Consider the following 27,110-nt stretch of genomic DNA (forward strand, 5'->3'; position numbering starts at 1 on the left):
TTGCACATCAACTCGTTCGCTTATGCTCGTCGAATCGAATATTGATACAGTATAACAAACAACAATAATAACAATACAATAAAAAAAAAACAAATCTTATCCTACTAGGCGGGATCCTTTTATACCATTGAGCTATATCTCCTATTATTTTTATATCGTCTATATTTAAATAAATTTTATTTTATTTTATTTTATTATTACTAACTAAGTCTCTTTTTATCTTCCTCATTCTCGTTTGATATGTATATTTATCATTATTTTACATTGTCTAACTGAAACATTTATTGGTCATCTAAGTATATGTCAATACCACTCATTTCTTATTTTATCCATTCTCGTATAGCATGTCTAACTACTATTTTATAAAATTTTCTTTTAAGTTTTATAGGTACTTTATGTAAGTATCCCGTGGAGATTTTGATGTGATCAACTAAGTTAAGTTAGATCCTGTTATTATTTTGATACATTGTGTCTAATTGTGTAGAAATTAAGAAGTGCAAGAAGTCGAGTGAAAAACATAGCTAGCGAGAAAAACGACATGGGAGAGAGTCGACGGACTCAGTGCTTCTGAGGGATGAGACGTTGCGAAAGAGTATGCTGGTGGACGAGAAGGAGGCGCATGGCGTTTCCAAGGGATGAGAAGCCGGAGTGGAAGATTGCTCGAGAAGACCGGAAAATGGGTTCGGGTGAGCCCTATTTTAGATGTTCGAAATCACCTCAGCGAGCAGAGCTGGAGCGAAAGACTCAGATGAAAAGTCAACTGGAAGTTGACTTTGGTCCAAGTGCCTGGGGCACCCGGATCGGTCTGGTCTAGCTGAGGCGCCTTGGCGAGGCGCCCTGTGCGAAGGTGGTCCGTGTTGGCGCTGGGAATTTCATTCTGTGTAAATCCCTTGTATAAAAATTTATACGAGCATAGAACCTTTCCTTGCAACCCACATGCTCAATCAGACATGTGTTTGATCAATCAAACAAATTCTTGATTGATCAAAGCGCACCTTGATCGAAGCACAAGATCGCTGACCTCTTGTGTTGGTGTTCAGGATCCATACGAAGAAAAACAAACTAATTGCGTTGCGGAATAAGAATTAATTGTACCTTTCCTCGTATGCTAAGACCTCTTGATCTTCTGCTGTATTCCTCTCCTCCTCTTGAACGTCGTGTGAGCGACGATCTACCAAGACAAAACCACCCAACTCCTTCTTGTTTCCAATCTTTCGGCCACCAAGAGATGCTAGAATAGGATGCCTCCTTCTCTTCTTCTTCTCCTCCAAGCAACCGGTCACAAAGTAAACTCTTCTCGAAAGGGGCGCCGACCCTAATGAAGAGGAAGGGAAAGATGCCGCTGACCCTAGGGAAAGAAGCAAGGGGAAAATAAGAGAGGAAGAGCGCCGACCACAAGAGAATAGAAGAGGATTCTTAGGTTAGTTTTTGGGCACCACACTTTCTTCTTTTATAATCTTTGTTGGCTGCTAAAAAGGAAAAATTTTAACAAAATCCTGTTCTAAATAAAATTTCCCTTTTATTACTATTGTGGATAGTTACAAAAAAGGAAAGATTTTAAAATTAAAATATCTCTTTTAAACCATTGTAAATAGCTATAAAAGGATAAATTTTAACAAAATTCTGTTTTAAATAAAAACTCCCTTTTATTCCTATTGTGGTCGACCCCTTGCTTGGGCACCAAGCAAGGCTTGGACGACCCTTATCTTGGGCACCAAGTAAGGCTTGGCCGACCCTATGCTTTGGCAACAAGCAAGGCTTGGCTGACCCCTTGCTTGGGTAGAAGCAGGACTTGGGTGGCTGTGAGACTTTATATATACAGAGACTACAACAGGGACCGAGAGGAGGAATTGGTTTTGGCCTCTTGATGGACTTGAGCTTCCTGTGTTCTACCCGAATACTCAACTCAAGTTCATCAATAATAACCCATACCACTAAAGGGTCATTATTGAACTACCACACCAATCTCATATTACAATATGAGCTCCTAATTATCATGAGTGTGTTAATCTCCCTGTGTTTAAGATATTGTATATCCGTTAATTAACATGTCAGACTCCAAGAGTAGTACCATTCAACTTTATTATCATGTCGGACTAAGTCCACCTGCAGGGTTTACATGATAATTCTTATGAGCTCCTCAAGGGGACATCATCAACCTAAATAAATAGGACACAGTTTCCTTTTATAATCAACAACACACTATATAAATGGTACTATTTTCCAACTTATCGGACCTATTGATTTAACGAATAAATCTCACTCATTGATAAGTTAAAGAAATAAATATATATGTGTTTGTTATTATATCAGGATTAAGAGTACGCATATCCATAATAATAGAGGTTCTGTTCTTTTATGCAGTCAGTATAAATCGAACAACCTCAAATGGTCCTGCTCAATATACACATAATGTACTAGTGTAATTTTATATCCAAGACAAACTAAACCAAATTACACTACAACCGTTCCAATGGTTTATTCCTATCCATCTTGGTCGTGAGTTATTATTTATAATTTATAAGGAACCGATAACGTGATCTTCTGTGTGACACCACACACTATGTTATCTACAATATAAATTAAATGGACAACTGCATATATATAATATAAAATGCAAACGTTTGACCAAAGTGATTTTCTTTTCAAAATATCTCAAAAATAGATGTTCATACAAAAGCTAGGCTTATAATATACATTCCAACAGTTCAGGCACTCGGAACCCTTCCAAGCAGCTGGATCGGAGATTTTATCCAGATCCATTCGGATGCGATCCATTGAGTCGTAGATAAAATTTTATCTATACCCAAGCACCCGGAACCCTTCCAAGCGCCCAGATCAGGTCTATAAATACATTCCTGATTTACGTAGTTAGAATATCACTTGTAAACGAACTCTCCTTCTGTTCTACTACTTTTGTGAGATGTTAACGTTGTAAAGAGGCTACTCCTCTCAAAAGAGATTTTAGTGAACTTCATTTGTCTAGAATTAGTAATCCTCTGATTACAGACCTAGTAAACTCTCTTGTCTCTGTTTTTAATTTATGCATTTACTTTTTTGTTATAATCCAAGTGTTTGTCTAACTTAGTTCGAAGATCTAGAAAGGGTATTTATGTCTTTTCAGGGCTATTCTCCCCTCCCCCCTCTAACCAACTATCGGAGGACCAACAATAAGATGCTTTAGAAGGACTAATCACTGACCGAAGCAAAGAAATCAATGGACAGACTAAGCCTCATCCCACCAAAATTCGAGGGGGAGTTCGCACACTAGAAATGTCGAATGGAGGTATTTCTAAAAACTAACTTTGAAATTCTTTTAATAATTAAATATGGTTTTGTAATTCTCAAAGATTAGTAAGGCGTAGAGAAAGAAGTGTACCTCTGGACAAAGAAGGACCAAAGCAATTTCATAGCCAATAGTAGAGCGGAATATCACTTATTAAGTGTATTACCGGCTCAAGAAGTGAATCGCATCGAAAGCTACACATCGACCAAAGATCTCTAGGAGAAGTTGTTGGGGATCGGACGGCCGGCTTGAAGGGGGGTTGGATAGACGGCACCCCCAAATAAGCGCTTCCTACGTATTTGTTAGCACAGCGGAATACAAACAATACAAATACAAATACGAAAGCTAAAGACTAAGAATGAGAAAGACAAGCAAACCAATTGACACGATCGTTTAACGTGGTTCGGAGATTAGGGCTCCTACTCCACGGCTGTCCGTAAGGTGGACGATCCCGATCCTTCGGTGGATTACTCCCCGGCAAACTCCGGCTAGCTCACGTAGCTCCTTGTGGGTGGAGAAACCTCACCACAACCCTCACAAGAACTCTTTTGACGCTAGGGCACAAGTAGACTACTAATAGAGATTAACCACCTCTATTTCGTCAACTCAAACCAAGCTCCCAAGCTTTGGTTTTATAGGCCACGGGTTAGAAAACCCCGCCTACCAGTCGACTGCTAAAACATGCAGTCGACTGCCCTCTGTGGAAATTCGACCGTTACATCCCAACGGCTCGATTCCAATCGACTGCTACGACTGCTAAAACATGCAGTCGACTGCTACAGTACTGCTACAGTAGCGCTACAGTACTGCTACAGTAGCACTACAGTACTGCTACAGTAGCACTACAGTACTGCTACAGTAAAACCCTAAAAACTAGGATTTTACTCCGAGTACAATCTCTCGTGCACTCGTACCCTCACCCTTATGACTCACTTGATTCTTCCTTTGCAGCTTTGACCTTTTGCCTTCAAGCCTACTTCCTTTGGCTCTCGTCCCTCGGATGCATTCAAGCCCGCGGCTCGTACCCAATGCCATCCTTCGCGTATGCCTCGAAGTCGCTTCCCTCGGCCCTTGTCCTCGCTGCCTTGTCTACGGTCCCTCGGATGCTCCATCCTTCACCGGACCCGAAGCCATCAACCTGAGTCACATGTGTATCCTGCAAACCTGCACAACTCAAATACACATATCAAATACAAGGGTGAACCTAACTTAAACCCTTTGCCCAAACACCAAAACACATGGTCCCGCGGACCATTGGGATTGCTCCAACAGAAGTTACTGGAACTCCACGAAAGAACATCTGAAGTGAAGCTTGCACGACGAGACATTCTTCGGAGTAAGCTAACGAACATCTGTCTGGAAAAAGGTGAGAAGGTAGCCTAACTATATGCGAAGATCAAGGAGCTGATCACCGGACTGGTCAACCTCGGTGAAACGGTAACCAACTGGGACTCGTTACACTATGCACTTAATTTTTTTCCCAGAACTCTAGAATAAACTTCGATCATAGACATCTAATACATCTCGAAGGACCTGAAGGTAAGTACTTTAGGGGAACTTTTTTTGACTTTAGAATTATATGAAACTCGATGTGCAAGTACAATAAAAGAGTCAAGTCAGAATCTGGAAGGAGACTAAGAAGCTTACATGGTAAGGAAGTTTAAAAAGTTTTTTTAGATCTAATAAATTTATATAAATGCATAACAGAAAAAATTCAAGAAATAGAAGAAAGGTTCAATGCTACTAGTGTTAAAAAGAATGATACATAAAAGAGGACTGCCCAAAATTCAAAAGGAAAAAGACAAGAGGCCTAAACAAAACAAGCACAAGAATCTCAAAGCCACTTGGGACGAAAGCTCATCATCAGAGTCAAAAATAGAAACATAAGCCGAACTAGCACTGATGGCTAGCCACGAAGAACAAAGCACCTCAGAAGCCAACATTGATGAAGGAGAGCTACTTCAGACGAATGTAGCGAAGCAGGGGGAGAATCAAGCTTCAGATATGATATGGTAAGTGAGGTATGTCTCTTACCTCCTGATCAACTATATTATGATATTAAATCAATGTACAAATTAAAAACTAAAAATAAAAATTTTAAAAAAGAGAATTTAGAAATAAAAAAATCTTAACAAAATCTTACTTAATAGAGAATCTTGAAAAAATAAAAAATGTTAATTTAAAGGGAATAATAGAAAATTTTAAAAATTTCTACATTCTCAAATTTTAGATATTCTCAAAAATTAAATTGGTATTATAGATTTCATAAGGACCAAATCAGAAAAGTAACAAAAACATACATCCCTAGAAAATACTTGATCAATCCAGTAGAAAGGAACCTATATTGGGTTCCAAAATCATACTTAGTTTAAATTGTGCATATTTCTAATTTTAAGTTGGTTGAATATTTGCCTTTTTAATGGCCAAGTGTGATAAAATAAGTTTCCTAGTATAATTCTATTCAAAATTAATTAAGTATTAATTATTCTGAAAAAAAAGGATTTCATTTTCTATCTGTAGAAAAAAAATTAAAATTTTTTTTACTGTTATATTTTTTTATTTTTGTTATAAATATTATATTTTTTAATTTAAAAATATCTTACAAAGTTATTTTTATAAAGTTTAACATTTTGTAAAAATTTATAATATTCTATGTCTAAAAAAATATGTTTGAAAATTTTGACTAATATTTAATTTTCTATGGATTATTTATTCAAATGCTAATCTTAATATTAAAAATTCTAGAACAATAAATTTTTAAAAATTTATTTTTTTAAAAAAATAATTACTCTATTATAGTCTTAGAAAAATTTTCAAGATTTTTTGAACTTCAAATGAGCCATTGGTATCAGCCAGCAGTTAGCACAGGAACTGGACTCTGATATTGTGAAGGCTAGGAAGAAATTAGGCTACATGGACAAGAGAACTTAAGGAACATAGGAGCTAATTTTATATTTTCTGTCTGCTGTGGAGTGTAAGAGATTAAACGAAAAAAGATGCATCACACAGTAGTCAATAGGAACCCAAGTTTCTTACTACTTGAACTGCTACATTGTGAAGGGTCCCAAATTCCTATATACTTAAACAACTAAGAAAGACAAACATGCACTTTAACATTTTTGACTGTCCAAACTCCTATTTACTATCACTTGAATGTAGTTATGTAAATATTCTATGGGCCTAGGAAAGATGGCTTGTTAACTTTAAGGGCAACAATAACTGGTACAAGCAACAAGAAATTGTTGGATATATATGAATGGAAAAGGGATAGAAGAGGCATAAAACTCCATTGTGAATGAGACTTTAGTCCCACATTAGGAGTTTCAAGGCATATTGGTTGGTTTATATTGATTCACATGCATTAATGATGTGAACAAATACATGGGGAGATACTCTCTCTCACGTATGGATGCGCAAGGGGTGTAAATCTAGGGCTTGGTTTATCTTGAACCAAGTTGACTCGTGGGCGAGTACAGCCTGCGCACACCGAATGCTAGATTGGTCGGGCAAAACCTTGAACCAAGGGTTTGGATTACCTTGATCATTAACGTTGCCCTTCTCCTCTGTGGTGCATTTCTTGCTTTGCGGAGTGCCTATGATAGTCATAATGATTAATGGGGATCACGGTTCACCATTGTATTTTGGGAAACAAACGACTCAAGGAAACCTCGAAGCATAGCCGGAGGTGCCTCGGTCCATCCGCATTCTCTCGGCCGCTAACTCGGTCGGCCTCTACGCCCGTCCGATCGCAGCTGCACGTTCGCTCTGTCTGCTCGGCTGAACGCTCACTCGCTCAACCGCTCGGTTTCTCTACCCGGCCACTCACTCAGTCTGCTCGGCTGAATGCTCGCTCATCCGACCACTCACTCGGTCAGCTCGACTGGTCACTCGCTCAACCTCTTGATCGACCGCTCGACCTTCTGCCCGGTCTGACATTGGGCCGACCTACTCACTCGGTCGCTCTGACCTCTCGGTCGCTCAACTTACTCAGATACTGTATAGTTTGCGTTCAACACTTGGCATAAACTAACCCCTGCTGACAGATCATCTCAACAGATAAGCACAAAAACTTCATCTTTGTCTCATCATTCATAACCCACACCAGTATCTATCAACTAATGATAAACTAAGAAAACTAACTTCAGGAAAAGGAGAATTAAACGTTATAGAGACTGAACAGTTGAACAAGACTAAATACAATGAACTCAGTGGTCATTTGGTTGTTTTACTTAGAAATGCAAAAGCAAATTCTGATAGAAAAAATGACTTTCAATAATGATCTCAAGACTTATCCAACCTTGCGTCACTCGGATACTTCTCCATCCTCCACATCTTTCCTTCAAAATGTTTGCTTCAATCTTGTCCTTGTTGTCATGTCTTCCATTGCTAGGAGGCTCCTTACCTCCGAATATTCACCTTGGCAAGAGCTTCTTACTCTGGGACTTTGACTTTGCCAAGAGCTCATCGCTCTAAGACTTCAACCTTGCTAAGAGCTCCTCGTTCCGAGACTTCAACCTCGCCAAGTCACACTTGGACTTATGCTGCCAATACTTCCATGCTTGCTTCACCTTTACTAAGATTACACTTAGACTTTCCTTTGCACCTCACCTGCACATTCAATAACACATCAAACATAGATGCAAACCCAAACTTAAACCCTTTGCCTTAACATAAAAACCTAAGGATGCATCGATTGCTCCAACATAGAGGGTATTAAGTTCTTTGAAATCAGTTTGTGCATTCTTCTTCAATTCTGGGTTCCATTTTTTTGGGTTGAGGGGCACACCAGATGATCCATCTAGCGAAGTCATGCTCCCTCGTCAAATATTGAACCATTGCTCGATGCATGTGAATGAAAAAGAATAACAAAAAAAATATTGAACCATTGCTCCATCTAGCGAAGTTAAGATGGCTCATTAACTTTAAGGGCAACAATAACCGGTACCAACAACAAAAAAAATGTTGGATATATGTGAATGAAAAAGAAGTGGAAGAGACATAAAGCTCCATTGTGAATGAGACTTTAGTCCCACATTAGGAGTTTCAAGTCATATTGGTTGGTTTATATTGATTCACATGTATTAATGATGTGAACAAATATATGGGGAGAGAGTCTCTCTCATGTGTAGATGCGTAGGGGTCTCGGTCGGCCGCTTCTTCGCTTAGCTGCACGCCTGCTCGGTCACTCGCTCAGTTCGCTCAGTCTGCTCAGCTGAATGCTCGCTCATTCGACCACTCGCTCGCTCAGCTCGGTTGATCACTCGCTCAGCCTCTTGCTCGACCGCTCGACCGCTCGATCGCTCGACCGCTCGACCTTCTGCCCGGTCGGACATTGGGTCGACCTACTGGCTCGGTCACTCTAACCTCTCGATCACTCAGCTTACTCAGATACTGTATAGTCTGCGTTCAGCACTTGGCATAAACTAGCCCCTGGCAGCTTCCATTGCTAGGAGGCTCCTTACCTCCGGATATTCACCTTGCCAAGAGCTCCTTACTCCGGGACTTTGACTTTGCCAAAAGCTCATCTCTTTAAGACTTCAACTGTAACACCCCACCCTCCTCACTACTGGTCTGTGAGGGCGGAGCGCTACTAGACTACTAACTTTACTTAACTATCCTTGTTCACATGTTGATAATAATTCCTAAAACTCTCGGAGAACTCAAAACATACAATTAACTAGCAGCGGAAGACAAAATGACTCATCTAATGCATTCTTAATAAATGACAATTTTAATAAATTCTTATGCTAAATCCCAAGGCTTCTAGAGTCCAGGCATTACACATCCATCAGCACCTCCTTGTCGTCTTCCTTTGCTATATATTTTCCTTTCCTTTATCTGAGTAAGAGGAAAATGCATCTATAAGCAAAATTGCTTAGTAAGCGCTATCTAACTCACAAAACTCGAATATGCATGTAAGCTGAAAGAAATCTAGAAACTGAATGCTCATCTAATAGCAAAAGAAACATAGCATACTGAAATGCTAAACATGTAAAGCTTATTTCACTTGTTCAAAATTTATACTTTTATACTTCAGAATAATAAGTTTAACTGAACTAATACATAAGCTGAGTTAAACTGATGCTAGACTAATGTCGAATCTGAACTGTATTCATGTAACTGATTTGTGAAGTTTTGAAAACTATTTTCATAATAGATAAAAATAATAATCAAGCTGCTGATGGACCCGACAACTGTACTTGCTATGCGCGCATTCCTAACTAGACCCGAGGTAGCTAGTCCCGAATCTAGTAGGGTTTACTAGGTTATCTAAAACTAGAGACGACTATGGGAGCTCAACCCAAGGACAACTAAGAGTCCAGCACAGTGCCACTGATAAAAGTAAAATACTGATTCATAAGCTGATTTATATTATCTCGCTCTTACTAGGTTATCTGAACCTAGAGCTAGGTTATTTGAACCTAGGGGCGACTATGGGAGCCCACCCATGGGATCGTAGTCCCATATGAACTGAAGCAAGACTAAGCATGCTATATATAAGAATTGTAGATTAATTAAAAAAAATCTGCACTATAAGCTTAATTAAAAATCTACACTATAAGCTTAATTAAAATCTGCACTATAGGCTTAATTAAAATATGCACTATAGGTTTAATTAAAATCTGCACTATAGGCTTAAATAAAAATCTGCACTATAAGCTTAATTAAAATCTGCACTATAGGCTTAATTAAAATCTGCACTATAAGCTTAAATAAAAATCTACACTATAAGCTTCCATCAAAAATCTGCACTAGAAGTTCCACCAAAAATCTTAAGAGGATCTTAACCGAAACTTACATGCTCAACAACCAATCTATACTATCTCATGTTCATTACCTAATAGCCAAGAATGACTGGATTGCAAAGCAAACCCCAAGGAAACTACTTGTGCCCCTTTTCATTGCTCCAACCAAACTTCATGCTAAACAATCAAAGATCTACAAATCTAATTAAGCTACTAGAGATCAAATTGGATCTTCCAATGCTAAACCATCAAAACTGTAATACTAAACAATTCAAAATCTACAATGCTAAACAAATCAAAATTTGTAATACTGAACAATCATTCCTCATACACTGTGCCACAGCAATCCATTGAACACCTCGGAACTAAAATTATTCATGCCCTTTCCTTAGCACAAACCGAACTTACAAGGCTCCATATGAGCCGACTGTGTCTATTGAGGTAACCATAATTAACAAAAATCCAATTATGAGTTGCTAATTATAAGAACTTAGAAGTCTAACCTACAAGCCAAATCCATTAAAACCCCTTCTCATCTTCTTTATAAAACTCACGACAGCAAAACCTCAATCAACAAATCTTTACAGCATAATCCGAAATCTGTAGAAATCTAAACCATATGTCTAACTAAACAATTCATTTCTTTCTTTAAGATTCTCGGCAGCAGACATCAAGAGCACTGCCCTTACAACATGCTACGAAATCAAGAAGGAAGCAAGAATCCGAAACCTTAATTCATGGCAGCAAGTAAAGGAAATCTCGGAACTACTCTTACTGCAGGTGAGAGCACTTACCTTGCTTCTTGGACTCACAACCGAACAAGAAGGGCTTCTAGGACCTTGGCCGGCCGCCGGAGACGATGCCCTAACTCCCTTTTGTTTTCTGCCCGAGCTCCGCCATCGTACGCAGAAGAGAAGGAGAGAATGGTTTAGGTCACGGGAAAACAGAGCATCAACTTATCCCTTTTTATAACTTAATATTTCTGTTAACTCCTTAAATAAATTTTTCTATCTTTTCTAAACAGATCTGTCCGCTTGGATTCTTGGTCCGCTGGATTTGCCGAAACCTCTGACCGGGTCGCGGGTTCGATTCCTCAGTCGCCCCTTTTATTCCCATTTATTTCCTGTTTCCTATTAACTATTACTTAAATAAATTTCATTCCCTTTTTTAATCGCCAACACTCGCTGGGCCACCTGGTCAACTGTGTTTTGCTAAATCTTGACCGGGTTAGAGGTCGCGAGTTTGATTCCTCAGCCGTCCCTTTTTATTTCAATTTATTTCCTATTCCTCAACTACTGCTTAAATAGATTTTTGTTCCTTCTTTAATCAGAAACGCCCACTGGGACACTTGGTCAACCGGATTTGCTTTAAGAGTTGGCTCGGTCAGAGGTCTCTGATTCGAATCTTGGCTTTGGATATTATTTTTGTCGAAACTTCTTTCGTTTAGTAAAAATACCAAACGACCTTCAAAAATTGCATAAAAATACTCTAAAAATTTCTAAAAATCTCTAGAATTTTTCTAAAGTATTTCTAAATATTTTTACGTACTATTAGGACTCGTAATGAGGAATTTTGGGTCGTTACATCAACCTTGCCTAGGGCTCCTCGTTCTGGAACTTCAACCTCGCCAAGTCACACTTAGACTTATGCTGCCAAGACTTCCATGCTTGCTTTGCCTTTACCAAGATTACACTTGAACTTTCCTTTGCTCCTCGTTCTTTGAAATCAGTTTGTGCATTCTTCTTCAATTATGGGTTCCATTTTTTTGGGTTGAGGGGTACACTAGATGATTCATCTAGCGAAGTTGTGCTCCATCGTCAAATATTGAACCATTGCTCGATGTATGTCTTCATATAAACCTCTATTCTTCTATGCAATTATAGGAAGTCATCTTCATTGAAGGGTTCTTTCCGCCTTTTAAAAACTTTTCGAAAACTCAAGTATGCATAAGAAAACTTAAAATATGAATTGCATAGAAAAAAAGACACTTTTATTTTTTATTTAGTTCGTAGCCCCAACAACTATTACTTCAAAGCTCATGATCCCTTGGACCATTTTGAATGAATAATCCACTAAATTCTCTCTTAAAGAACCTTCAAGTAGAGAGGTCAGATACAAGAATGAAGAATGTTTAACACACTACACTTTCTTATGCAAATATAATAAAAACCGAAAACATTGTTTTACTGACAAGAATCACAATTTGAATTAAAGCTCAATGTTGGTGTTGTTCTTGTTACACAAGTTTTCTCGAATGTAAATTCAGTGCAACATAGTAGTTGCAAGATAAAATCACAACAAAATTGAGTAGAAACTTGTATTAGAATCAGTGATCAGAATTGTGGCCGAATACTTCTTTTATAGGGCATTGCCGATGCCTCAATTCATCCGAGGCTCCTCCATACATGCTAATTTGATTCAAAACTTCAACATTTATCCTCTTCAGGGCACCTCAAATGAATTTGAGACGCCTCCAATGCCTCGAATCTAATCCTTCATGCTTATCACCTTCAAGACACCTCCAGTAATCTGAGGCACCTCAACTAGGAACGCCCTCCTTCACCTGAGACGCCTCCAGTCATTCAAGGCGCCTCCAATCATCTAAGCCACCTCCAACGAAATTTCCTGCATATGTTAGTTTAAACACAATATGTCCCTGCAACACAAAATTAGAAGAGCAGATGTATGAATTGTGAATTAGATCCTGTCTAAACAAGACTATGATCTAGTCTTGGTCTCAACTTAGATTTTCTAGATGGATCTAAGTTGGATCGACGCCTACTATCCTACTGGGACTTATCCTCACTAGATCTATCTCCTCTAGTTGCTTACCTAACTTATCATTTACAGAATCACTTGACTTTTGATCTCCTAACCCACTAGGTCTTCCTGCCAGATGCCCCAAGTCGGACATAGTCATGGATCAAACTTCCTAATCTCTAATGACTTAGACATATTCACGAATCCAGCTATTCTCTCTCCCACTCCACGAGTGCTGGAGAGTCATAAGATCGAGCTTGCTATTATCTCCCGACCCAAACATAGTCGTGGATCGAGTTATTCTCTTTTCGACTCCACTGGTACTTGGGAGTCATGAGATCAAGTTAGTATTCTCTCGACTCAGACATAGTCATGAATTGAGTTTACTATTCTCTCCCGAATTGGGCATAGTCATGGATCGAACTATTCTCTCGACTCCATGGGTACTGGAGAGTCGTGAGATCAAGCTTATTATCCTCTCCCAACTCGAGAATTATGAGATTGAGCTTATTATTATCTTTCCGACTGCACCAGTATTCAAGTCATGAGATCAAACTTATAGTGGTAGATCGAGCTATTTCCTCTTACTGGAACAAAGGCATCCATCTACTTATCTATATCCCTCTGCCATGGACAATGACATCCATCAACACTTCTCTGTGTCAACTTATCATCTTACCACTAGGTTCGAGTGCAATTATAGTACTTTCTGAATAGAAATTATAACTTTTCTTTCAACTTTGCCCGAGACACTCTACTTCGGTGGCCAGCTACTTTAGACCATGATGCCTCAACCACGTGGCCCCTGACATCCATTGACATGACAATTGTCTAGTCAATCAGACTACAATCTCTTTTGACTAGATTTGAGGGGATTGATGCTTGTGATGCGGGAAAGATGACATGGCCCACGTAGCAGGACCCGGTCAACACAGAGCCCAGGTGGTTTGTCTAGGACTTGGTCAACACAGGGCCATGATCCCTGCTCACTTATGATCTCTCTCCACTCTCCCATTATCTTTCACATGATCTTTAGGGAGGTCTCACATTTATAAAAGTCAAGTATATAAAAAAAAGGCTATCGAACTCTACCTTTCACATTTAATTTTTTCCTCTATTATCAAAACACCGGGCTGACTTAGGCATTGAAATGATTTTGCTAAGGAAGTCTCAATGAACCCTTTAATGTTTGTTACTCTCTGTAGAAATCATCATGCCATCATGATGAGATTTTCATGACAAAAGGAAAGCATATAGAAAATTGACTTAAAATCCCACTCGAGGATGAAAAACTTGAGGGAAGGTTTGCATTTTTTTTTCAATGCTTAGTTTATTTACTCATTTTTATTTTCTATTTTTTTTAAAAAATATATTAAAAATAAAAATACATTAAAAAAAAAGTATATTCTCAAACATGTATATATAGATCATCCTAGTCTCAAAGTTAAAATAGCCAATATATTGCCTAATTGGCTTATCAAGGGGAAAAAAAAGCATGTGTTGCTATGGCATATAACAAATAAAATCCTCATGATTTTGAATAATTTATTCTAAAAATTTAATAAATCATTCTTCATGTAGTAATAGTGTTGAATGAAGAATATCTAGTTCCGATAACAGCACAAAACTATCTTACAGCCCGAAATAGCATTCTTGTTGCAAATTAAAGAGACAAAAAGTGTGACATTGTCTATGATAACCGTGCCTCCTCCAGAAAATCTTCTAATCACAGGAATTTGATAACGAAGCACCGGCTTCAGTTCAACAAGTTCTGAAGGCCTCCTATGTTATAGTTTTATACTGATTGTCAGTCTTCTTAATAACTGATGAACAATCCTTGAATGTCCAAATCATGCAAGGAGAAAGATATAAACAATTATAGCCAAGTCAAAGGGAGATTTGCTAGTGAAATAAGAGGTATAGCAACTGTAAATACATACCGAGATATGCCCATGACTATGGTGGGAAGACTTGTCCCATGATTAATGATACACCAATTCTCTGCTGAGCTTCTGAGCAGTCTTTCCTCCAAATATAGTTGCTCTAATATTGGCACGGTTGTCATTCTAAGAAGATTCATGCAGGGAAGTCCAAGCCTAGTTGTTTATAGATAGTAAATTCTAGCTTATATATATAGCAAAAAAAAAGCACGGAATACTTAGAGCATGGAGTTGAAATCCGAAAATCAAAGATTGAAGTGGTTGATAGGGCGCGAGTGGATTGCGGAACAGATAGATCAGAAGATGATCCACTCTTTATGATTGATGAATTTTGATGACCCTCGTTTGTTAAGTAGATGGAGATCATCAAAACTAACCATCCTGACCATCCTCACGGTTGAAGGCGACGCTTTCATGAGCATCTTTTGCCACGATTCTTTTTTGTGGCCGAAAAACGTACCAAGTCATCATCGGATAGATTGTTTGGAAATATATATATATATATATATATATATATATATATATATATATCTCGTGAGAGAAAAAATTTCAAACTCTTTGAAAATCAAATTTAGTCCCATGTAATGGTAAAATACCTTCTTTTTAATAGTCACGTGGTATAAGTATTATTTTAATTTATCCTAATAATAGACAGAAAATCTAGTAGAACTGAATCAGATTGTTATGCATAAATTGGATCCTTAATATCCATTAAAAAATCATTTTAATTAATATATTTTAGTTAACATCCGCATGCTAGAGATAGAAATAACATTATTGGTGGTTCTACTATCCGAAAGATACAACCGCTAACTGCGGCCAACAATAAAATAAAAATGAGAGAGAGAGAGAGAGAGGTGGACCATGACTCCTGCAAAACTTCAATGTGTTAGCTTTTGTCGATTCCAGTGTGTTCCTCCTTGAGCTTGAGGCCCTGCACAATTGTGCATCATGAACAGGTTAATATATCTAAAGTCATCGATCAGGATCTTCAAAGGCTTCATTTTAATTCCTGTTCAGATTTTTGAACAGAACAATGCCGATGCACCCCATTGCTAGCATCCCTATTGTATTCCAGTTGGGCAATCTGCTTCTGTTATCAGTTAAGCCTTGCCGGGATGACAAAGACAAGCGCTCGTGCATCAAGTTGTTGAGATTATCCAGCTGATGCATGATTTGTCGCTGACCACGCGAGACGAGCATTAGCTGCCAATGAAAGGAAGCATCAACATCACTGAAGCTGGTAGTACTACAATCATTGGATGATACTTAGGTTTCAAATATTCAAAGATTTGCAAGCAGAAACTAGACGACTTATAAAGATTGTTAGGAATGCAAGGGATTTAATATCACTGAAGCTTTGAACTAGTTATATTTGAAGCAAAAGAATAGAAGGAATTTTGGTACATACCTCATCCAGTAGGGAAGAATCTTTATTCAGCTGGGAAGAAGATGAAGAAGTGGGCAGAAGGGTGCCATTGCCCAAGTTAGACACAAACAGCGATGTTGGGAGAGAGCCATTACAGGCTTCCCCTTGGAGGGCCAAGTTTTGTTGGCTCATAGAAGTTTTCTGTGAGCTGAACTTCTTATTGTATTCTTCCATTTGTGAACTAAATTCATCGAATCTTTCATTTAGAGCAGAAATCTGCTCTGATAGATGATTGACAGCTTCCTATACAGGATTGGTAAGTATATATATATATATATATATAAAGTTGCATTAGACCACTTGTAACATAAAATATAGGCATGCAAACGAAATTGTGAATTTTTCCCAGTTTCTACCAAATGAGCATATTGTCGTTGTGACAACTAACCCGACTGATTGCCGGTGATTCAGGTGGTTGCCTCTCGAACCTTCTCTGTTTGACATCAAGTCTAAGTTTGGCAATATTTTTCTCCCTTTGTGTAGAGAAGGAATGAGACATTCCGCTGAGGAAATAGACAGAAGAGTTGTTTCAAAATAGTTGTACCTTAAAATAGCAACAAGCATCAAATCAGATCCGCTGACAAATCATCAATTGATGTACCCATAAAAACAAGCTAGATCAGATAGGAGTAGAAAATGCAAGAAAAAGGAAATACCCAATAATCTTTATTAGGGATTGTAAAATATGATCATCTACAATAGATGGTAGCATGGTGTATTGGCCAAGTAGCCGATGTTTATTTTGTGATTCTGAATAAGAACATAAGTACTACTAATGCTAATATACAGAAACAAACCTTTTATGAAATTTATTTCTCACAGCAACCTTATCAGCAGATGCCTGCGAGAGTGCTTCTCCGGGACTAGAGACCATATCATTGTCTATGCTGAGCTTTGTCCTCAAATCATCTGGCAATGCCTGCAGTTAAAAATATAAATTATGCAAAAACAATTGGAAGAAAAAAAGACAAATGTTTTGGAACTAGGTGCAATAAGAGTTGTTGTAGAGAATCCATACCATCACTTCATTCACAAGCTTTTCCAGTTGAATCTGTTCGATGTAAGTACGTGGAACGAACGCACTTTCCAGACCCAATTGCTCTGCAATATGCCTAACATACAGTCGCTCTTTTCCTTGCACCTTTCTCATAATCACAACTATTAGTAATTTATGATCAACAAAAAGGACTTTGATCCAGAAACATAGAAAGTACATAAGCATAATGAATCACAACATCTTTATAATTATAATACAGAAACAGAAAAAACAAACACCTTTCCTCTTCCTCAAAAATGCACATGATCGAAGAAGTTATGAAGAATCAAGAAACATAGCAAACAGCTGAAGTTTACAGACCACTAAATTCTTTCCTCAGGTGATGTGTGTATACAATTGCTCACAGTTGTGCAGAAGAAATGACAGCTAAAAAAAAGCATAGAACAATTTCTTTCTAGTTTAGATAACATAAAGATGTCAGAGCCCTACTCCAAACTCTCATATTTGATGATTACCTTTAAATGGGAAATTACATTATGTTCATGAAAACTAGAGTTCATGAATTCCTTATGCTTAACCAATGTCAATTGTAATATCGAATTCATATCCATCTTTCAAGTGATGCTTCATTGACTTCAGCTGTATAAGGCTATAGGATAGTAATATATCACCAAGCAAATAGTTACAGAGAAGAGTCTACTTGAATGCACCTGAGGTCCACCTCATAGTGAATCACGATGTCATATAACTTAAGTTTTGCGAGTATTGATATTAGGAACAAAACCATCATAGGAAGTAAGAATCAAGATGTATGAAAACAGCCCTACATCCTCAGTAGGGACTGGTGAATGTCAATGAAAATCTAGCAAGAATACTACAAGAAATACTATTTTGAAATACCAAAAGTATTTCAAAATAGCCTAAATTAGAAACCACTAAGAATAATTTCCATAACATTGTGCATAACCATGAAAGAGCCACCTGCAAGATACAATTTCTATCTATGATCTCTCTAATTTCTTCACAAACTGAGTTAAGAAGATACATGGACTACAGAAGATTCTTTTGTAGCTAATTGGATAAGTTATTTCATCATACATGATGGCTAAATGACTATTATATAGCAATGAGTGACTAAGTGACCAAGTCCAATTAAAACTGCTTTAATGATATTGTAGATTTCATTACAACATAACTGAACAGCAATTCATAATGAAAACCAAGTCTCTCAGTAGTATGTTAGATTAAGGAACTATGTTGAAATATCTTCCATTATACAATATTCAAATCAACACATAATACAAGAATGTTCAAGCCACTCCAGATAGAAATTAACATTTACATATGCATTCCAGTTACCTGAATGTAATGGCGATTAAGTTGTTCTAACCAATCAATTTTCACAACCACCTTGTCATCATAAAGCACATGACTACTTCTCTTCAGAATAGCTGCAATGCTATAGCCTAGCGCCATTAACCCACCAAGAAGACGCACACTAACTTCAAAAGTAATTCTGGGTGATATGATGAAGGGATTATCAGTTACCCATTCCTGGAAATTCACAAGTAGCCAGTGGTCACAGTGCCATATGAATACACACTAACTATATACAAGCAAAAGAAGTATAAAACTAGGCATGTGAATATAGAAAATCCTTGAAATAAATATTGCTGAAGATAGACAATGCATTTAACAAAAGCTCACAACTTCATCCCATTGGATATTTGTGACAAATAACTCAAATTTATGAGTCAGCAAAATCAGGAAATATGCATACAATGCCAATCCAGAAAAAGGAATTTTCGTTTACATCAAACATGTTTCAAGAAATATGTCTAAAATTTACATGATCCTCAGCCATAAACCATATGCCACATTAAATAAAAATTGTACAGGAAATATTCAGAATAACATACCTCAAACATGAGATTGTACTTTCCATCTCTGTTTCTCATTCTTAAATAAGATTGGCATGCTTCCGGGTCTTCTCCTGGTGGCAATAGGTATATATCATAGGTTTCTTCTGTGCTTTCTTTGTGTTCTTGGGAAAGAACAGACTTGATTTGATCCACTGGTACATTCCTTGGTGACTGCAATATTAGAAAAAAGTTTAAGCTTCATACGAAATTAGCTGAAGACGTCAATATAAACAGTTTGCAAATACCATGCCTCCAAACATTAGCAACCATATATGCAACAAAATCCAAAGGCTAACCTTTAGAATGTAGGTTGGATTCTGGAAGCCTGTAAATGGATTGAACTTGTTGGAGATTTTTATATGTGCTGTTTGCAAGTCTGGTTCAATGAACGCTTTGTACATTGGATAAACCTGTGTAATATAGAGAAGTCAGTATAAATGGTCAGGGCTCAGGAGATTCAAGTAAATGAACTTACTAATGTCAGTTAATTTAAAGTGTAGTTAGCAGAAGCATAAAGAAGTTTTCTCAAGGAGAAAAGATAAAGTAGATAACTGTTTCTGAAATTTGATGAATAATCTCTTCAGGTTCTTGTCCAGCACGCTGTATGTCCCGCAAAACCCTTTTAACAAGGTCAAAATGTACACCGCCAGTCACAGAAACACGCAGATCAAGTAGAGGACGCAACTTCTCACTTAAAGCATAAATCCCTTCAAGAAAAACAATCCTAGAGCTAGGGACGTCAACAGTCCTGCCAAGAAGAAAACAACAAGGATGATGAATCTATCCTATGAAGAAATATCTGGAAGTTCTAGTGCACACTGCACCGCTACCTAATTACTCATATATATAATCAAACCACTGTTGATTATCACCTGTATCCAATGCAACTACTTGACTTGAAATCATATATTGGCACCTGAACAGACTTCCCTTCTTTTAGTCCGCGAATATTTTCTAGCAAAGTGTCATAATCTGTTAACCGTGGATCTGGAAGAAAATGCATGAATTAGAAGTTTCCAGAATAAGGTGATGTTACAAAAACCATCAGTTAAGATATCATTCTGCGTTGATCGACATAGGCAAATCATCCACCCATCATCTAGAACCTAGAACTCTATGATACAATGGCACTTCCTCGATCCCTTGCAACAATGTGTGGCTTCATGTGAAGAAGCTGACGACCCACAGGGAACTCTCCAAGACGCAAAATATACAAAGACCATGACTCCTCTTCCTCCTGCACCTAGGGTTAACGCTCGACACACCCACTAGCACCGACACTAGCACCAGACTCAGCCACCATGTCTTGTTTGGTTAAGGAACCAAAACTCCAGCTTAGAACAAGATTTTAAGCCTTCATAGCAACAGGTATTATTCAAACTTCATAAAATGAAGTTAAGTTTGAAGTTACCAACAAAAAGATTTACATGTACAAAATCAAATAAGCCTAGTTTCTAATCATGAACATACACGAAAGAGCAACCAATGAAGAAACAAGTGGCATGTTCAAGAATAAACAATATCAGATCATTGTGATGCAACTACAAGAACAAACAACAAATGACAAATATCTTAGAGCCAAATGTGTAGATATTAGTTGTGGTAAAATTGGTCATTTAAAAGCATTTTTATGCATGAAGGGGTGGCATCTGAGAACATTTGTGGAAACTAAGCATCTTCAAAATCCAAGTACAAGAACCACAAGTGTCCATTGCATCTAAGTGCATCCTTGTACGGATGTGACCTGGGGGACCAATCAGCACTTGTCTGTCTTCATGCACATTGTTGTTAGCCTATATATTCTGCATGAAATATTTTTTAAATAAAGAACAGGAAAAGGAGGAAAGACAGGAACCAAGATGTGACTCAGTCAAAATTAAAAGCATATTCAAAGATGTAAGAATTGAAATTCCCTATTCAAAATATAATGCAGTATTATTTAAAAAAAAAACTCTGAAATTGTCCATTCTAATAAAATCTGTTAATACTAGAGTCACAAAAATCAGCCAAAAGATAGTGAATAGGAGTTTTTCTTCTATCATCAAAATTATAAACACATGTAAATGAAAGGCAATCCGTCAGCAAAATACAACTAACCAGGCAGTAAGAATCTTTTTGAGCTACCAAAACATGAAAGCTGAATAAAAGAGAAATAAAAATGAATTAGATAGGAATATGTATCAGTTCCACTGTCCATGCTAAAAGAACTCAGGAAACAATATAAAAAGGACAAGAAAGAAAAGAGGATATGACAGCAAAAAGAGATTAAAGAAATAGGGAGCAGTCTATTGAAAGAAAAGTTCTTCTTCAGACGTACCATCAAAATTCCCATCAATGATGCGACTAGAATCATTGTAGTTGTCCATAGATATGACAGCGATGCTTGGGATGAAATTGAGAACCTTCTCAGTAAATACAGACTTCCCAGCCCCAGAAGGACCAGCTACCCCAACCACAATAATCCCATCATTCTTTTGAGCCAATAACTGGCATGCACGTATTACTATGAAGAAACCTTTTTCAAATGACAATGGATCTTGAATTGGAACAATTTCGTAACGATCAGAATTCTTTCTCTTTGCCAACCGAACTTGATCTCTTAATAGACCATGCCTACGTTGGGGTGAGTCCATGATAGAATTATCTTGATCCATCAACCAAAACAATGTGGAATTGCTCTGTAACACAAATAAAATGAGCATGAGTTGAAAAGAATAAACCAAAAAGAACTAAGCAAAATAACACAAGTGCAGAGAGGAGGTTGGAATCTGTAATAAAAATAAAAACTGTAATCATAATCACTAAGCTTGTGCATGAAAGCTACTTAAGAATCTAAAATAGAAGGTGCAAATATAATCAGACTCAAGAGTTTCAACTTTCTAATTAAACTCAAACATTTGGTAACTACCACCAGATGAGGAATAACAGCATATATTATGTGAAATAAGACTATGCAAGATATGCATTTGAAAGAAATCAACATCAAATTGACATTGTAACTTAGAACTTGATGCAATTAATAGCCTTTATAGTACCGTTAAAATTTTCAGGTACGATATCAAACAATTTTTGTCTCAAATTCGAAAAGTGATCCCCACCTAACTTGGAATAGTCAATTCAACTCCTCTGGGATACAGTTCCCTAATAAAGTCATCCACAATGACAACTTCCAATTTCCTTAGTGAATGCATGACAACCACAGATGGGATATGTGGTGTACATGTGCATAAAAGAAAATCTTATTTGAATCAATTTTAGATTTTTTTTTTATTAATATCGATTGTAATATGTTTTTATGTTGCATGATTGATATTGTTTGTTTAAGTACAAGGTGAAAATGTTGATAAATATGCACTATTATGTGTAAATTAGACATTTTTATCAATCTAAATATTTTAAAGATTTTTGATAATGATCACATATTCCCTTGTATACTCTATATCTTCAATGTACTTGGTTGACCATATACCACCTACCTACACTTTTTGAAATCTTGAAATACATTAAGCTTCAGGGTTCAAAGCAAACCAACTTAGCAATCTCCGCTCAGTCATTAGCCAAAAACCAAGAACCATAAAAAGTTGACATAATGCATGCATATAGTATTATCGCATTGCTTCCTTTCATTCAAAAAAGTATTGCTTGACAAAGAATTGACTGAACATGATGGTGTGTATTAACATTTCCAAGCTCAGACATGGGTCCTTACACGGGACAAGAGAATACTCACTCTAGGCTTCCAGCAGATGGAAAGTGGAAAACTTCCAGCTTGGATATGGAGTTTTATCTGAAACAAAAATTTTGTCAGAGTAAAAAAATGTAAATGCTTGATCAAGATGTTTAACTGACCAACCACAAGTAGTTTGCTAATAAAAACTACTCGGGATTTATGTCAAGATCCTTGTATCTTTTCCAATTCAGCCATATGAAGCAAATAGAACTCCAAACAAGTAGAGGTTCCTGATGGATGTTTGTAATCCCTTGAGGTGGTAAAACGAGAAAAAATAATAATTTTCCCCATCAGGTGGCTTTCCAGGTTATTACACTTGAGGCGGTTCCTTCAAAGCATAGATGCACCCCTAGGAGGAGAAAAGTGCTGAAGTTGACGAAGAAATCTACTTTATAGTCAAGTTGTGATACAAAGAATTCACTAAAGGCCAGATACTTCTCTACACCTAACTTGCACTCTAATAAGAAAAAAAAAAAGGATCGACTTTATCCTGCGGGTCCTCGCCACCCCCTTCCTCGCCTCCCCCAATTCAACTATTATGTTCTACAGAACAGAAGTTACGGGCCATGGGATAAGGGAATATCAAACAAATTCACCAGGTACCTATATGCCATTTATAAACCAGTCCGAGTGCACGTCGACCATGGTTTAAACCACCCAACAACCAATTAAAAAATAAAACAATTGTAACATATATCAGTTGAATAAGCGAATCGTACCATAACAAAAAAACACGAAAATTCCACTCTAAACGTCCATCGATAAAAATTTGAATTAGATGTTTGACAAACTAACCAAAATGTCAAAGACTTCTGAGTCATCGCTACTTCCACTTATCAAGCCTGTCTCACCCTAACGTCAAGTACGGCACTAGAATTATAGTAAATGTAAAAGAATGGAAAACGTCAAGAAATCTAGAAGAACGCTAGCATCAAAGTCAGCCACCTCGCAGTGGAAATTGCAATGAAACTCAAGGCAAACTCTCGCTGCATAACTTAAGCAGAAGATCTGGGCGAAAAGTTACGGGATTTCCAAAGGGAGCACGAAGACACACTCACTTGCTCGGCAGTGGGATGAGATTGAGGAAGAGATAAAGGCGGCGGAAGCGGAGAAGGGATCGAGTGCGGCGGCTGGTAGGGGAAGGAGCGGATGCCGAGAACGATCGAAACTGGCGAGTGGGCGAGATCGCAGGCCCAGATGATTCCCAACCCCTCGATGGTGCCACGGAAACCCACGGTGGACCTTTAAAAGTCGCATGCGAATTATTAAATAAAATAAATTGACTTCCGTACCCACTCGTGCACCAACCTGGGCAAAAGTGTGCAGTGATTGGAGGAGTGCGCGGGGCCCGCAGATAAATAGTGGGCTCCCTGTAGGGCCCCCTCTGGAGCCTAGTATCTAAAGGACAAGCGAGGAGTGGTTGCGCGTGATCGCTTTTAATTTAAATTGGTCCCATAACAAGACATGTAATTATTGGACTGGATACGATATGATTCAGAATTTTGAATATAAACGAAAAAAATATTGCAAAAAAACAACACTGTGATTCAAATACGTGAACTGATATAAGGATTTATTCAGTTATTAATTTAAAATAATTTTAGAAGGATTAATTAAGCTTAGGTTATAATATTAATTAGTATATTAAATGATGATAAATAGAGAGAAGATTATTACAAATAGAGAAAGTAGCATGAGACACGGATAGGCAGATAAGGAGATAACAATAAAAAAAAGGAAACTTTAGACGAAGACTGACCGACCGACCCACGATGGATGGTGAGAGACGACGGAGTAACGGTCAAAAGGCGACTCATGATAAAGGAGAAGTAATCTCAAACGAAAGAGAGGCGCACGAGATGAACAGGAAGTGGTTCAAGATGCTAGACAAAAGGAGGGGTCAGGAATACTGGTGAATGGGCGTGAGGATCACAAATAAGTAGGGGAAATCATTTTAGCTAAGTATTCGTATTTCTATTGACCAAAAGGATCGATTAGCCATGCTTTTCCAATGCCACAAATACTAAAAAAAAAAGCTTGAAGCAGAAGATAAATCATCCAACAGAAACTAAACAGGAGCATCATTTTGTGGGATCCCCCTCTACAGACTTGGTGGGGTTTTCTGTGTCGTTGGGATGATTGTTCTTGCCCAAGTTCATCAGATTAAGATTCCATTGTAGCGCACAAGGGGTAAGCTTAGCAAATTGATTGCTCAGGTTTGCACGCAGCTCGTGTGGAGAAAATTGATCTGGAGACTGGATAGCTCTGCCGACGGACTTAATAGCAAGGTCAATCTGTAAATTGCAGCAAGCAAAATGATAGAAAGTTGCTGAAACCGAGTTTAGTAAAACATATTGAAATGAACAAACAAAACCACTTTTTTTTTTATTAGTCTATGACTTACTTAAGAATCTATAGCTTCAAGCAAAGATATTGAATACCACTTGTTGAACATGGGACGACAATAACACATGAGGTAGTGAGAGAGAAAATTGTGGGTTCCAATATGATACGAGGAGGAAGAACCGAGGGAAAAGTGTATAAAGTAACCTATAAAATGAAGACAATCGTTAACTCAAGGCACTGAGCAAAAAAGCTACCGAGTTATTCATCCATAGCTAGTTCACCAATTTTTGTCAAAATGTTCCAAGTATATATATCATGTAGAAATGCAAATCGCCAAAGATCTGACGTCTGTGGCAAAATATGCAATAAAGGCTTAGAGGCATCCATTTTGTCGACACATTTTCGGTTTGCAATGAATTGATAATAATAGTTGACCACTTCCCTAATAATTTTTGGTGCTGCCATATGTTCATTAACCAATCAAAGTTGCACAGTGCAATAATCTTAATATTACCATTGGAGATAGAGGACTGTTATTACTCGTATTTGGAGGATAGAAAGATGGAGGGCTTACATGATTCCAGTGATTGCAGGATAACAACCGAGGGCGAAAGATGTGGAGGGTTGCCAAGGGCCTTAACCTGTGCAAAGCCTATGGAGGTGGATGGTGGCATGGTAGTGATGCAAATGAGTCAGTCATTGTTACCAGTCAGCAATTAAAACAGGTACTGGACTCTGATGTTGTAAAGGCTGGGAAGAAATTAGGAAGATAACATAAGGAACATAGAAACTTAGTTTTATATTTTCTGTCTGCTGTCGAGTGTAAGAGATTAACCGAAAAAAAGATGCATCACACAGTACTCAATAAGAACCCAAGCTTCTTTCTACTTGGACTGCTACATTTGTCAAGGGTCACAAATTCCTATATACTTAAACAACTAAGAGAGTCAAACATGCATTCTAACATTTGTGAGTGTCCAAACTCCTATTTACTATCACTTGAATATAGCTATGTAAATATTCTATGGGTCAAGGAAAGATGACTCATTAACTTTTAGGGGAACAATAACTGGTACCAGCAACAAGAAACTTCATCTTTGTCTCATCAATCATAATACCATGATAAACTAAAACTAACTTCAGGAAAAGGAGAATTAAACCTTATAGAGACCGAATACAATGAACTCAGTGGTCATTTGGTTGTTTTACTTAGAAATGCAAAGGGAAATACTGATAGAAAAATGACCTTCGATAATGATCTCAAGACTTATCCAGTGACTCAGCTTAAAGTGGAAAAGCATTCAAATTTCCTCCCCCAGTACACAAAACAGACAAAAAAAGAGACAATTTTGACATCCGGAAAATCATTATGATTCATACCGAATGCGAAGCGGCGTTCACCAAAGACTTAGCTATTGGCAAGATGCAAAACCTGAAAAAAAAAAATTCTCGTGATATTACAACCAATTCACTGGATAAAACAAATTTCACAAAAATAAAATTGGTTCATGGAGCAATAAAAGAGTTAAAAATAGCAGAAATAGCGTACATTCCTCGACCGCCTGCATAGGCTTCTTCAGACGGATCCTTCCACTCGTCGAAGCTGCATAATGACAAGAAACCGAAAACAATTCCCAAATAAATTAGGATACGAAGCTTGTTCCTGAATTCTCAGAGTGCAAAAGAAGAAAACAAATCCCAAAATAAAAACGATTTTTTCTCAAAAGAAGAGAACAAAGAGATGGAAGAGAATACATCCAGCCATAACGGTTGTCGAACAACAGGCGTTTCGGAGACCTAGGCGTCAAGGGAAGAGGTAGCAAGTGGGCGTTCTTCGCCTCCGACGAATTCGCCTCCATTGTCGCCTTAGCGAGAGCTCCAAGAGCACCAGCGAGAGCGGAGAACGCCCCTTTTCCTGATTAGGGTCTGGGCAACCCGTGTGCCATGATCGACA

The 27,110-nt window shown here is 37.7% G+C and overlaps 2 protein-coding genes across 9 annotated transcripts; both read right to left on the minus strand.

Annotated features, from left to right (window-relative positions):
* Nucleotides 1-15,439: 15,439 nt before the first annotated feature.
* Nucleotides 15,440-23,954, minus strand: LOC121991656 (inorganic pyrophosphatase TTM1-like). 6 transcript variants are annotated; one of them, XM_042545670.1, is made up of 13 exons: nt 23,869-23,954; nt 22,811-22,867; nt 21,398-21,758; nt 19,953-20,882; nt 19,633-19,828; nt 19,377-19,490; nt 19,078-19,251; nt 18,518-18,712; nt 17,180-17,302; nt 16,959-17,080; nt 16,550-16,664; nt 16,144-16,404; nt 15,440-15,938 (listed from the first exon to the last, which is right to left on the minus strand). In XM_042545670.1, exons 4-13 carry the CDS (start codon nt 20,081-20,083, stop codon nt 15,738-15,740), a joined length of 1,632 nt encoding a protein of 543 aa, XP_042401604.1. In that variant the 5' UTR covers nt 20,084-20,882; nt 21,398-21,758; nt 22,811-22,867; nt 23,869-23,954; the 3' UTR covers nt 15,440-15,737. The 6 variants fall into 6 exon arrangements, 5 of the variants coding, with proteins under 5 accessions (XP_042401604.1, XP_042401580.1, XP_042401597.1 ...); XM_042545646.1 differs by having other exon boundaries at nt 19,953-20,067; nt 23,869-23,948; XM_042545663.1 differs by having other exon boundaries at nt 19,953-20,067; nt 23,756-23,894.
* LOC121991687 lies at nt 23,869-27,110 on the minus strand. Of its 3 annotated transcripts, XM_042545702.1 has the most exons (6): nt 26,912-27,110; nt 26,706-26,759; nt 26,537-26,588; nt 25,731-25,808; nt 25,215-25,360; nt 24,963-25,104 (listed from the first exon to the last, which is right to left on the minus strand). In XM_042545702.1, the coding sequence occupies exons 1-5, from the start codon at nt 27,013-27,015 to the stop codon at nt 25,223-25,225; spliced, it is 426 nt and encodes a 141-aa protein (XP_042401636.1). In that variant the 5' UTR covers nt 27,016-27,110; the 3' UTR covers nt 24,963-25,104; nt 25,215-25,222. The 3 variants fall into 3 exon arrangements, with proteins under 3 accessions (XP_042401628.1, XP_042401641.1, XP_042401636.1); XM_042545694.1 differs by lacking the exon at nt 25,215-25,360 and having other exon boundaries at nt 23,869-25,104; XM_042545707.1 differs by lacking the exons at nt 25,215-25,360; nt 25,731-25,808 and having other exon boundaries at nt 23,869-25,104.

Source organism: Zingiber officinale, chromosome 1B (genome assembly GCF_018446385.1).
Source record: "Zingiber officinale cultivar Zhangliang chromosome 1B, Zo_v1.1, whole genome shotgun sequence".
In the NCBI taxonomy this organism is placed as follows: domain Eukaryota; kingdom Viridiplantae; phylum Streptophyta; class Magnoliopsida; order Zingiberales; family Zingiberaceae; genus Zingiber; species Zingiber officinale.

What these genes read in the sequence shown, in the direction of transcription:
- LOC121991656 (XM_042545646.1), bottom strand. Translation starts at nt 21,734, where the DNA reads ATGGATCAAGATAATTCTATCATGGACTCACCCCAACGTAGGCATGGT. An exon ending in AGCTTGTGAATGAAGTGATG is followed by an intron (nt 17,081 to 17,179) that starts GTATGGATTCTC and finishes TTTTAACTGCAG; the next exon opens with GCATTGCCAGATGATTTGAG. An exon ending in AATCACCGGCAATCAGTCGG is followed by an intron (nt 16,405 to 16,549) that starts GTTAGTTGTCAC and finishes AATCCTGTATAG; the next exon opens with GAAGCTGTCAATCATCTATC.
- LOC121991687 (XM_042545694.1), bottom strand. Translation starts at nt 27,015, where the DNA reads ATGGAGGCGAATTCGTCGGAGGCGAAGAACGCCCACTTGCTACCTCTT. An exon ending in GACAACCGTTATGGCTGGAT is followed by an intron (nt 26,760 to 26,911) that starts GTATTCTCTTCC and finishes GTCATTATGCAG; the next exon opens with CTTCGACGAGTGGAAGGATC. An exon ending in TATGCAGGCGGTCGAGGAAT is followed by an intron (nt 26,589 to 26,705) that starts GTACGCTATTTC and finishes TTTTTTTTTCAG; the next exon opens with GTTTTGCATCTTGCCAATAG.